The 13,663-nt window shown below is 35.6% G+C and overlaps 1 protein-coding gene and 1 long non-coding RNA gene across 2 annotated transcripts in view; one reads left to right on the top strand and one right to left on the bottom strand.

The window, feature by feature from the left end:
* The window catches only part of DCHS2 (dachsous cadherin-related 2), a 225,656-nt gene extending 219,280 nt beyond the window's left edge, over positions 1–6,376 (top strand). The window contains exon 20 of the mRNA XM_072773716.1: positions 246–6,376. Within this exon, the coding sequence (XP_072629817.1) occupies positions 246–2,866 (2,621 nt within the window). The 3' untranslated portion in view covers positions 2,867–6,376. The remainder of the gene's footprint in view (positions 1–245) is intronic.
* The window catches only part of LOC140603114 (uncharacterized), a 231,610-nt gene that overhangs the window by 14,983 nt on the left and 202,964 nt on the right, over positions 1–13,663 (bottom strand). The window contains exons 3-4 of the long non-coding RNA XR_012006164.1: positions 1,663–1,786; positions 602–701 (exon numbers count right to left, since the gene is read on the bottom strand). This is a non-coding gene — a long non-coding RNA (uncharacterized lncRNA). The remainder of the gene's footprint in view (positions 1–601; positions 702–1,662; positions 1,787–13,663) is intronic.

Genomic DNA, 13,663 nt, shown 5'->3' with positions numbered 1-13,663 from the left:
ATCTTCAAGTGGCACGTGTATTTAATAGAGTGAATGCCGGGAATATTACTTCTGGATCTTAAGTGTTACCAAAGTATAATTATGGTAATTTAAAATTTCTAATTGTAGTTACTCTTGGTTGTAACTTAAATAACAAATCTAGCAAATAACTAAATACATTAGTACATATTTGATGAATATTTGCTGACAACTGGGTCCTGAAATTTTAATTTCACAGGGTTGAAATGCTATGTCTTGTTTTTCAGGCACAATATTTGCTATCAATCCTATATTACTTCTGGATAAAAAGTCAACAGTTCAGTTTCTTGTTGAAGCCAGTGATGGTGGAATTCCTGACCTGAGGGCTCTTGCCTTAGTAGAGATAGAAATACAGGATGTGAACAACTATGCCCCTGAGTTTACGGTAGAATATTATAATCTCAGTTTAAGGGAAGATGCTCAAGTTGGAGGCACGCTTGTCACATTTTCAACCATTGACCATGACTGGACCCGTGAAAACACACATGTTGATTATTCCATCATCAGTGGTAATCCGCAGAACAATTTCCATGTGGAAACTAGTTTTCTTCCTTCAGAATATCCTTCTAAGCAAGTTGGTTACCTGGTGTTGCTCCACAGTCTGGATAGAGAAGCAGCTTCCTGTCATAAGCTCGTCATTCTGGCATCTGACCACGGCTTCCCTCCATTGAGCTCCACAGCCACTGTGGCAATAGAAGTCCTTGATGTCAATGATAACCCTCCGAAATTCAGCAGTCTGAAATACCATGCCCACGTCAAGGAAAGTACCCCTCTAGGGAGTCACATCACTGCGGTCTCTGCAGATGACCATGATGTGGGTTCACACGCAGAAATCATCTACCACATAATCTCTGGAAATGAGAAGGGGCATTTTCACTTGGAAGAAAACACTGGAGTTCTTTATCTGATTGCACCTCTGGATTATGAAGAAACGACAAAATTCACTTTAACGGTGCAAGCCTCAGATGAAGAAAAGAAGCATTTTTCCTTTGCAGTTGTGTTTATCAATGTCCTGGATGATAATGACCATGCACCTCAGTTTATGTTCTCAAGTTTAAATTGTGTTGTTCCTGAAAATGTGCCTGTTTTCTCCACCGTATGTTCCGTGAATGCTTTGGATTTTGATGCAGGTCCTTATGGAGAACTGACCTATTCTGTGTTATCACCCTGTTCCATCACTCAGGGGATACCTCGTGATCATGATCCCTTCCTCATTGACCCCTTAACAGGGGAGATTCACACGCAGCAAATCCTTGACTATGAAAGTGACAATAAATACTGCCTGACAATTCAGGCAAAAGACAAGGGTGACTCAACAGCCTCTCTAACGGTTTGGCTGGATATTGAAGGAGTAGATGAGTTTGAACCCATCTTTACTCAAGATCAATATTTTTTCAACCTTCCAGAGAAGAATAAAGTGAGACAGCTGATTGGCAGGGTGGAAGCATCAGATGCAGACGCTGGTCTGGATGGAGTTGTTCTGTACTCTTTGGAAACCCCATCTCCTTTCTTTTTGGTAAACAGAACTAATGGACATATCTATTTGACTGGGGCACCTCCCCTAGTCAGAAGTCAGTTCCGTGAACAAGACATCATTGAAATGAAGATAATCGCTCATAGCCCCAAACCGGACTCCAGGTTTACCTTGTGTACTGTGTTTGTGAACGTGTCCTCTTTCTCGGAAGGACGAGCCTCAGTGGTATCAGGCCACAGCTTTTCAATCAGCCTCACGGTCTCCTTTGTAGTGTTTCTGATGCTCATCTTCATTCTAATTGTGTTGATTGTAAGACACAAACAAAAGGACACACCAAATAATTATGAAGAAAAGAAAACATCGTCATCCTTAGATATCAGTTTGAGACTGACCACAGATGGCAGCATGCTCAAGCCCTTCCAGAAGACTAATGAGGGCGGTAATGAGGCAGTGCCCACAGACTCCCTGCCAGAGTGGCTGAGCCTAATGAGTATCATGGAGAAAGACATGGTGAATCTGTACAGGCACTCAAACTCTAGTGGCCACTGTTCTGTGGAAGGAGAAACTGCAGAAGATAAGGAAATCCAGAGGATAAATGAGCATCCTTACAGAAAGGAGGCTGGCTCAGCTCTGAGCGACCGGGAGTCCAGGGTCCCAGACTCTGGAATCCCTAGGGACTCAGACCAGCTCTCCTGCTTGTCTGGAGAAACCGATGTGATGGTCACTGCTGAAATAGTAGGAACCAGCCATGCATTTGAGGAAGAAGAAAGAGAAAGCTGTGACACAACCTATGTCCAAAATAATGTGTTACCCCAGACTCTAAAGAAGAGAGAGAGAAAAGAGAGCATCCAGGCCGATGTCAGGAGAGAGTCCGTCTTTATTTCAGATGATCAGGAGGCAAGATGCACGGCTCTTTCCACCCAGAGAACCTCTAATCACAATTCGAGAGGCAACTACCACTGGAATTATCTCCTCAGCTGGGAACCCAAGTTCCAACCTCTCGCCTCGGTATTTAACGACATTGCAAAACTAAAGGACGAACATGTACATACACCTGGCATTCCTAAAGAGAAGTCTTTGGTTTTCCCACCACCTTTGATTACAGCAGTAGCCCAGCCTGGGATTAAAGCAGTTCCACCAAGAATGCCAGCCAGAACCCCGGGCCAAGTGCTTCACAAATACCCACATTCCCCACTTCCCTACCATCTCAGTTCTCTGCCCGAAGCCGTGGCTCCCAGCTTCTCTCCACCGCTCTTCCTGTTGACCCCACAGACCCCTGCCTTGACCCCACTGTCGTCACGTGGGGAATCCCCAGGAGCCCGTCTGAGTGGTACGTGCCATGGACTTAAAGCAGAAGATGAAGTTCAAATCTAATATGATTGTGATGCCAAGCACCCCCTCACCATTGGTCGTGAATGGTTGAGCAAGACCTCCTTAAGCTCACTCCTCAAGATCGGTTAAGGAGCAGTGGGGGTTTTCACAATCTGCTCATTTAAGCCTCTCAAATTTCTTTCAGCCTTAATGAGAAGTTACCCCCTCTTTTAGCCTTTATGTTTTGCTCTCAGGACTCAGATTTGTATATAGAAGTAGTGTATATTCTCTCATATCTGGTTTTCTGTAGAACTCAACCTCCAAAGGAAAACAATGAGCTAGACCGGCTGCCAAAATGCTTATGTGGAAATAAATGAAAAATAAGTATTGTGCAGTCCGGCCATAGTACTGCTGATTATGCCACCATATCTAAAATAAGTGAGTAAAGACTGAATAAGGAATGAGTGTAGGACAGAAAATAATGGAGAGGGAAAGTGGGGAAGGATAAACGTAAATGTTAAAATGAAGTGATTTTCTGTAGATCTGATATGTTTAGAGATATATTTCTCTCCTTTCCCCATATGCCACAGTTAGGGAGTTTTGCCATAATTTGAATTTTAATATGATGTCTTTCAGAAATCTAATGAGAAATTAAGAATGAAATTTGTCATAACTGTGCCAAATAAGAAAATTATTCCTGATTAAATGAACCAGAGATGCATGTCCTTGATAGAGGGCCAGGAATGTTAGAAGCAATAAGTATATGGTTGACTGCCACCCGAGACATATTTGCGTGGCCTTCTTTACAAACAGAATGATGATTTTTTTTTTCCAGTGCTCTGTCTTATAACATGATTCAGGTACAGACATTAAATTTTAAAGATTAATTTGTAAATAGTTCCTCATTTTATTTTCTTCTAGATACAGTAACTTTGGGTGTGAAATAATTTATCCTTTCAATGTCACTTTCAAAAGTTGGCCTAGATAAAATTATGTTATTAGCTAATAAAAGATTCATAGAGTAATTTACCAATATATTTTTAAATGAAGATTTTTTTATATAAATATTTGTACTATAAAAGTTAAGAATGGATGTTGGAAGTCTCTTCCATTTGTTCATACTCACCTTTAGCTTTAACTGTCATGAGATGGAGCAACCTGGCAACATGGCTAAAATAATTGTTCTGTACAGCTACTGTTTCAGATGTATAGTGGTATCGTATGGTGCTTGCATATAATGTTATATAGCCTTCTCTCTGGTGAGCCTGAGAATCCAACAAAGATTCTTATCCCTTCCAGGAAAGCAGAGCACATGCTGCTGCTGATGGCCCGGAAGTCATCAATGGTAGGCAACATGGCCAGGCTTTGGGATAAGAATTTAGGATTCTAATGTCAAGTCTAGAAGGCATCTGATATGGTTTTCTTAATACTTAGTGTGAGCTTCTGCTGTAGAAATCTTTCCTTTGGGTTGTTTGTTTGTTTGTTTGTTTCCAATAGGCTTCATCTGTAAACTTATGTGAGATACCTAATTTCTCTTACTAGAAAACATGGAAGATGCCATGTTTGACATCTGGTTTTGTAGATAAATAATCCTAAGGCTTCCTATACTGATTTTATTAATTATATATCTGCTGGTTCTTAGATTGGAAACAAGTATATAAAACCACATCAGAAATTATATGAAATATAAAGGCTTTTGGACGAGCCTAGAATCCTAGGGAAAGTCATTTAGTTATGGAACACTTAAATATTAAAGGATGGATGCATGTCTCTCTTTTTCTTCATGGCATGCAGAGAAGAAGATTTCATGGTTTTCCTTAAAAAATGAATCATTTCAGTGTTCCAATATTTATTCTCTCTTTGACTTCCTTCAAAAAGTTACTTTGAGCATACAAAAAAAAAACTATACTCTTTTTTTTCCTAATTATATATGGAAATTCTGTTTTGCAACAGATTTATTTCTAGGAACCAAAAACATTTTGTTGTTTTTAATTAAACAGGTTCTTCACTGACTTATGTTTTAAAGAGAGTCATCCATCTAATTCCTCCCTGAGTTATTGGCCTGAGATTTATTACCCATTCTGGACATATTTCTACCTTTTTCTAGACATGTAATAAAAACAGAAGACATGAAGTATTTAGAGCTATTCCTTACCAATACCTGGTGGATTTTTAATTGACGACTTTATTATACTGTATCCAGTGCCACACCACCACCAAATAAGTGCTGCTAGTTTAACAAACTGAAACTATGAGCACACTGGCTAAATGTTTGCAATAAATCATATGTCGGCCCTTTCAACTAGAGTGCTTTTTTCCTAAGTAAACAATATAATTTGTATAGTTTTCCTTCAAGTTTAATATTAACTTGCCTCATATGTTCTGTGTTACTTTGCTGATCGACACACCGGCTTTAGCACTCTGGAGGGGGTACAGGACTTGTTAGTGGAAAATCATATTAAGCCCCAAATTCATAAGCTATAAAATAAAAGACAGTTGTCTCTTGCGGAATTTTGGCTGCCTGAAATTCTGGACTTTCTTGTTGGCAGCCTTAAAAATACTGGTGTAAATCAGTACCAAATGGATATCAAAATTCCATGTCCTAGTAGTAATCATTGAATTGGCTTCCAAAACAGATTCCTGGGCAAAGAAAGGGAAAAAAAATGCTGTATCTTTAGGGATTTGGTCCTTTAACTATTCTTTATGAATACTAAAATGTCCTATAAACTACTGGCTGCCTGCATATACAAATACCTAGTCTGTGATAGCTGTCCACTTGAGACAGGAGCTGTGCTTCTCAGCACCTCCACCCTCAGGTTCAGAGCCCTCCTTGCTGTGTTTTCCAGAAGTTATAGGGATGAAAATTTATCATTGATTTTCAAACTATTTCCATCAAACATACGTTTCGTTATTCTTTTGCCGTTTTACACATACCTTAACTTAAAAAAAAAAACCCACAAAACATAATTAAAAGGATCTAAGACAATGATCCACTTCAAAGCAACAAGGTACATGGAGTGGTTACAGTTAGTGGATTTTCACATGATATTACAGATAAATGCTTTGGGTTTGTCTTCAACAGTATGTTTCAGTTGAACTTCAAAGACTATAATACCATCTGTTTGGTCATAGCTGAAGAGAGGAAGGAAAATCATTCTTTCCAAGAGTATACCAAGATCAGTGAAACTGTAGAAACTTTGCTTATGACCAAAATGGTGCATCCAGCATGAGTCACTGAGGTAGGTTTCACCCTTTATAAAGATGGAGGGAAGGCTGGAAGAGGAAATAGAAGAGTAAATCTGAAAAGGAATAATTTAGGGCACAGGTAGAGAAATGTAAGAAGGCCAAAGGTTAGGACTTGTAAAAACTATTTTGAAGTGTAAAGATTTTGCTGAGTCATTTGTCTTTCATAGGTTCATCTTGTGAAGGAATCTTTTTTTAAAATGTCTTTTCTCCTTCTTTCTGTTCCTTTCACGGATCTCCCTTCATTGTCTGAAAATTTAGGCTTTTTGAATTGTGAACCTAAAGCTATGTGACAATGACCTAGAATACATTCTACCATGAAACAGTGAATTTGTTGTGGTTTTTGTTTTTGAGTTTTAGGATGTGTGTGTGTGTGTATGTGTGTGTGTGAATTACAGACTAAAAAATTCAGAATGATTCACTCCACATAACTTTGGCATTGAGAGTGACACATTTTTAGTAGGTGATTTTACACATATACCAAGTAATGGATCATTTAAAAAACAGTTGGGACAGAATATAGAGTTTTAGTACCTAGTCTTTTTTTTCTGGTAGCTCATCCCTTTTAAAAATTAGGGCTTGCCTAAAAAACAATGAGTTGTGATTTATATTAAAATATCACATTTCATATAACTTTTAAGCCACAGTATAACACAGAGGCATGGTTGATAGTTTTCCAATATTGTGAATTTTACTTGAATTCTGGTGGTATAAATTATTTTGATTCCACATAGATCAAAGAAATGTGTCTATTAGAAACAAAATTACAGCATTCTTAGAATGATCTAACCCAGAGTGACTGGAGTATCAGACTCTACCTTTCACTTATAAACTCAGAACTTGGCTATTTGATGACAATTTAGCACTTCCTACTGTTTTGGTCTACATAATTTTCCTCATTTCACCCAATATATTTGCTAAACCCAAACTGTGAAGTGAGTAATAGAGAGGGAGAAAGCATACCAAATAAATAACAGATGGACAAGTGCATCTCTTGAATGAGAAAGCATTATTTTGGTTAGAAAGCTAAATACATGGATTTCGTTGTTAGATAGTAAACCCTCAGGACAAAGGCCTGGTCTCCACTTTCATTATGAAATACAGATGTTTTTTAGAATGAATGAGTACATATGTGTAAGGGCACAGAGGGTGCTGTAAGGTGTGGGTGTGAGACATAGGTCTTGAACCCATTAGGTGTGAATTCTAACAGTTCTGTGATTTAGCCAATCAAAAGGCAGAAAGAAAGTGTAAGATCTTGTCAAAATATTATACAGTATTTTAGATAAAAATCAAGTGACTAGACATTTTTTTCTGTAATATGGTATGTTTTCTCTTTCTCACAATATTCACCATTTCTTGTGAGTTTTTGACTTAATAGAAACAAGTTATTGATGGCATTAAAATATTATTTGAGTGTCTCTCATGAGTAAATAAATAAATAAATAATCTTTAAAAATCGTTTGAGACAGCAATGTTACATGGATTCATTTAATTTAATTTCAGATCCTGTAATAACCATGGCAGCCCTATGGCTGGCAGATTAAAGTTCTATCAGTATGAAAAGAGAATGCAGATCTGTAAATATGCCTAGAATATTTAAATCAAAATTTATTAATATTTTTAATTTATTAATATTTAAAGCAAAAATGATAGGAATTTATGAAGGGTGTTCTAAATGTGCATATACTTAGTATGTGCTAAAAGTGATATTTTAAAAAAAGTACAGAGTATTTAATAAATGTATACTAGGGAGGAGATAAATGTGAAGTTATTTATCCTCATACCATAAACAAAAATTAATTTTAGTTAGATTAATGAGTAAAAACTAAAATGAGGGATCCCCGGGTGGCGCAGCGGTTTGGCGCTTGCCGTTGGCCCAGGGCGCGATCCTGGAGACCTGGGATCGAATCCCACGTCGGGCTCCCGGTGCATGGAGCCTGCTTCTCTCTCTGCCTAGGTCTCTGCCCCTCTCTCTCTCTCTCTCTGTGTGTGTGTGACTATCATAAATAAAAAATTAAAAAAATATATCAAAAAAAAAACTAAAATGAAATCACAAAAACTGGAAGAAAAGCATAGAATAAAAGCGAGAAAGATCTTTTTTAAATATGAAAACAAAAGCAGAGTACTAAGTTTGAACTTACAACAATAGAAAGCACTATAAGAAGTTATAAGAAATAAGAACTGAGAAATGCTTCATAAATTTAATCAACATATATTTACTTAGCACCTCTTGTGGGCAAGGTATGGATCTGGGCTCTGAGAATACAGGAATCAACAAAACAGGAAAAATCAGTGTATTTGCTTTCATTTTACTGAGGGAGATAATAAAAATATGGTTTCAGGTAATGTTGAGTGTTATGATATGAAAAAAACTAAAGGATATAAGGAAAAACAAAGAAGAGATTGACAAGGTGGTATGGGAATACAGCAGTATTGTTTTGATTGAATGTTCTGGGGAGATGTCTCTGATGTTATTTGAGTTGAATGAAGTAAATGAGCAACGTAATGATCTGAGGGGAAAGCAGTGAAGGTACATGTATCAGCAAGTATGGAAGCCCTGAGGTCAGAGTCATATGGAATGTTTGAGAATAAAGCCAAGGTGCCTAGAACTAGTGAAAGAAAGAGTAGTAGGAAGTAAGATCATGGAGGAATCTAGAGTTCAGACCCTATAGGACCCTTTAGACTGTGATAAAAGGGTTCAGAATTTTTTTCCAAGTGTTAAGGGAAATCACTGGTAATATTATATGATTTATATTTTTAAAGAGTAAGTAGCTACTTTGTGGAAGATAAACCAAGGTGGGGGTAGGAGAAGCATGGTGTAATAATAGTACCCCAGCTAATTGGTTATTGCAGTAATCTCAGCTAGTGAGGATCGTGGCTCAGCATGGGTGTCGTAATGGAGGTGAACAGAGTCAAAAAATATATTGAAAGTAGTGTTGCTAGCTCTTGATAATGAATTGAATGTGAGGTTTGGAGAAAGTTAGACATCAGTCTAATGTAAAAGAATTTAGGCCTATAGAAAAAAATTTTGGAGTCATCAGATTATGGATTATAAAGTCATGGGATTTGATGAGATCACTGAGGAATAAGTGTAAATAGAGAAAAGATCTCAGAACTGATTCCTGAAGCACTAAACAAAAAGTAAAAAAAAAAAAAAAAAAAGGAAAGAAGAGGAGTACCTGGATGGTACAGTCAGTTTTGTCTAGGTTGTGATCTCAGGGTAATGGTTCCAGTCCCTAAGGAGGCTCCATGTCTCAGGGAGAAGTCTACTTGAATTCTCTGTCTCTCTCTCTCTGCCCCTCCCCACTCTCTAATTTAAAAATGGCAGTAATAAGTCCTTCCTTGTCAGTAATTTTTAAACATGTAAATAAATGAAATTCTCCAATCAAGAATCATGGAATGGGGCGGCTTGGATGGCTCAGCGATTTAGCGCCACCTTCAGCCCAGGGCATCATCCTGGAGACGCAGGATCGAGTCCCACGGCAGGCCCCCTGCATGGAGCCTGCTTCTCCCTCCGCCTGTGTCTATGTCTCTCTTTCTCTCTGTTGCTCGCTCTCTCTCTCTGTCACTCATGAATAAATAAAGTAAAAAAAATGTATTAAAAAAAACTGAACTTGACAAGATGAGCACTGGGTGTTATTCTGTATGTTGGCAAATTGAGCACCAATAAAAAATAAATTTATTATTAAAAAAATAAAATAATAAAATAAATAAAATAAAAACTGAGGAAGGGATATAGAGCTCCCACTTAACTACAGATGAGTGTAGAAAGACTAAAGTGTAAATTATATTATGCTGGTATGTCCACATTCCCAGGGGTTCCAGAAATACACAATCAAAACTTCTAGAAGAACAGAATTCCACACTAATAAAGTCTACTGAAAGTATAATTTAAATTTATATGATTAGTTAAGAAGAAGAAGTCCTAGATACAAAGCAGGAAAGGGAAACAGAGAAAGTAGAAGGCAAATTGAGGTCCTATTTATAAATATTTTCCATAAACAAGAGAAAAGGAAGCTCTGGAGCCATGAATCTAGAAAAGCTATCTTTTCTGCCACTACCCCATATGGGAATTTCCTAAAATAGGAAGTCCCATCTCAGTAAAACATGAGTAGCAGAAAATAACTGCAATATAAAATATATTGTAAGCAAAGACACTAATTCTCTGAATGAGTTGCCAATGTACAGTGAAGATACATAAGAAAAAATGGCCCAAAAAAAGCCAAAGAAAATTGTGACTAAATATTTCAAAACTAGCCAAAGGAAGTTAAGAAAACAGTAAAAACTATAAAGGTTGTATAATCAATCAGAAACGTTCAGAGATAAGAAAAGACTAGTTAAGGGGAGGGCATTAAACGAAAAACAGCTCAATGAATAAATAAAAATAAAAGAAAAAATTCAGAAGACTAAACTGGAAAGAACAAAAAGTTAATAGACACTAATGAAACCATAGTAAAGTAAAATGAAAAATGGAAAAGAAAATGAAAAAAAAATCAAATGGAACTGAAAACATGGTAAGAGTTTTAGAGTTGATAGATTTAGCACAAAGGAAAATATGATTTAACACATGTCTAAATATAATTCCTAAAAAAGGAAACTAAAGAAATGAAACAGAACAAGTATAAAAGCTGCAATTCAATAAAGTTTTCCAGACAAAATCCAAAATTTGAATCTACATATTAAAAAGTATACCATATAAAAATCAACAGAAAGCAGTTAATACTAAGATATATTTTTAGAATCTATTGATCTTCAAAGAGAAAGAATATATCCTTTGGACTTCCAGATTAAAAAAAAAAAAAACAAGTTACAGGGAAAGAATGTAAGATTGACTTTCTTTTCAGTAGCAGTATTGAAAGCCAGAAAACTGTGGGGTACTATTTTTAAGATACTTGAAGATAATATAAGCCAAAAACATACCTACCTAAACTTACCTTTGGGTATATATGTCATAAATGAGGCTATCAATATGCAAAACCTCAAGGAATATTCATGAAGAATTAACTAGAGGATGAATTCAGACAACAAAAATACTGGGAAAGGTTCACCATAAGGACATTAAATATATTTAACTGTAGAGTTGATGGTAGATGTAAAGATGATAGAATAGTATATATTTAATATATGCCCTCATAATAGAAATAAATTACAACTACAAAAAAATGAAGGCAGAAAAAAAGAGTAAATGGAAATAGAATACTTGCTAATTCCCTTATAGGTACAAAATGGTGGTAAAAGTCATTAAAATTAAAAAGATGAACTTTAAAAGAAGAAAAAAATTAAAAACAAATTAGTGAGTTAGAAAAACAAACAAAAAGAAATCCACAGATCTTATGAATAAAAATTGATTCTTTAAAAATCAATTAAAGTAAATCAGTTACATCAATGTGAGAAAATACAAAACAATAAAATAATATATGAAATAAAATAATATACAAAATAAGAAATAGCAGGAGAATAATGATAGCTGTCAAAAGAAAGGAAGTTAAATCAAAAGACTTTTATCCACAACTCTATACAAATTCTTTTGAAACCCTAAAAGAAATAGCTAATTTTCTAGGAAAATATAACCTACCAAAATTGACTCCAGGCAGCATTGAGAATCTAAGCAGAACAAATCTAAAAGATGAAATAAAGATGTAAAGAATCTTCCTACAGATAATTTTATAGTGAAATTTTACCAAACCTTTAAAGATTAGATCATACAAATGCTACTTAAACTATTCCAAAGCATGGAAAATTAAGGAAATAATGAATATAAAATGGATATCAAAACCTTAAAATATTGTACAAAACAGAAAACTATAGCCTACTCCCATTTATAAACAAGTATGCAAAATTCTTAAATGAAACATTAGCCAAACGTTAACAAAATATTAAAAAATAATGCATCAAAATGTTGAGAATTTATTTCAGAAAGACAAAGATAATTAAATTTTAAGAAATTTTCATGTTCTAATTCCTTTCTTGTTTAATTGTACAGACTAATTTCTCCAATATTGGATTGTGGTGGAGATATGAGGCATATTGTCTTTTTCTTGTTTTTTTCAGCAAAGAATAAATATAATTCTTCAAATTAATAGAGCTACGAAGAAAAAATAATACGAAAATGTTCTTTAAAGGCACAAAAGGCACTTAACAAAATTTATACAAAGAGTACTCAGTAGTCATTAATGGATTTATCCTTATAATAGATAGTTCCTTAAAATGATATAATGATATGCAACCCAACAGCCAGTATCTTCTTCAGTGGAGGTACACTAGACCCTTTGCTGCAAAAACCAGGAACAAGACAATATGCCTAGTATCTCCACCAAAATTTAATACTGCAGGAATTAGGAATTAGTCTGGACGACTAAACAAGAAAACAGAAACATAAAAATTTGAAACAACAAGGTTAATACTATTTTATTTGTATATACTACATTAGCTTATTTCTGAAAAACTGTAAATAATTGATGGAAAAATATATATACAGGAAAGAATTCAGTAAAGCTGGAAGTTATAACATAAATATGCAAAAATCAAAACAATATTCTTCACATATATGAACAGTAATGAATTAGGAGATGAATGGAAAAGAAGAATTTACTTATATCAGAAAAAAAATCTAAGTAAAACCTTAACAATACCTAATATCCATGTGAAGCAAGTTGTAATATCTCCTGAAGGACACAGGGGAGACTTAAATAGATATTTTTGAATAGACTCAATGCTAAAAAGCTGTTCCTAAGTAAATTTACAAATTTAGCATGATCCTAACACAAATATCAAATTTTTCTGAATTTAGTAACTTGATTATATAGTTTATTTTAAAGAGTAAACAAGAAAGCAAACAAAAATAGCTAGGAAACACTGAAATGAATATAAGCTTTGTGTGTGTGTGTGTGTGTGTGTGTGTGTGTGTGTGTGTGTGTCCATCTGTGTCTGGGCATCCAAGTGTGCATTCATGCACTAACCCTATCAGATATAAAATTACATCACAAGTTTATAATTAAAATGGGTTGGTATTAGTGCATGACTAGATAAATAGAATAGAATAGAAAATCCAAAATGAATCCACGTGCATGCAAAGCCTTCTTGTAACAAAGGATTAGCTTGTTATATAGCAACTGTCCTGCTGCATAAGTAAAAACCTGAGTAATAATAAGAAGGAAAAGAAAAAGAAACAGTTTCGTGTGTGTAGAAGCATCAGACAACTGCCAAAGTAGTGAAGACCTGAGAAACCATGACTCTGGAGAGAACAGAAACAACAGAGAGGTATACCTGATATACTGTGTCTCAGACCCCTTGAGCCTGAGTGGAAAATGTCAACTGCATGGTTGAAAGACTAACAAGAGCTCCTGACAACTTTATGGAGACAGAAATTAGAGTTAAAATCCTATCATGGAGGACGGGCTCTCATAAATACACCAGCCTAATACAAATCGGAACTCCCAGAAGCCTACCCCAGAAGTAAGAGTAAACCAGAAAAGGAAGCCCTCATGAAGCCTGTAGCCAAGCTTTGGATAAAATCCATTACATATTTGCATATGGTGATCTGTCCCCACTCTAACCGCTTCTCAAAAGTAGTATTTAGTCCTCTATAGGGAATAAAATAATTCTGAACCTTTGTCA

Source organism: Canis lupus, chromosome 13, assembly GCF_048164855.1.
Source record: "Canis lupus baileyi chromosome 13, mCanLup2.hap1, whole genome shotgun sequence".
Classification (NCBI taxonomy): Eukaryota; Metazoa; Chordata; class Mammalia; order Carnivora; family Canidae; genus Canis; species Canis lupus.
Note: the sequence above shows the minus strand (reverse complement) of the source record. Positions and strands in the feature narration are given on the sequence as shown.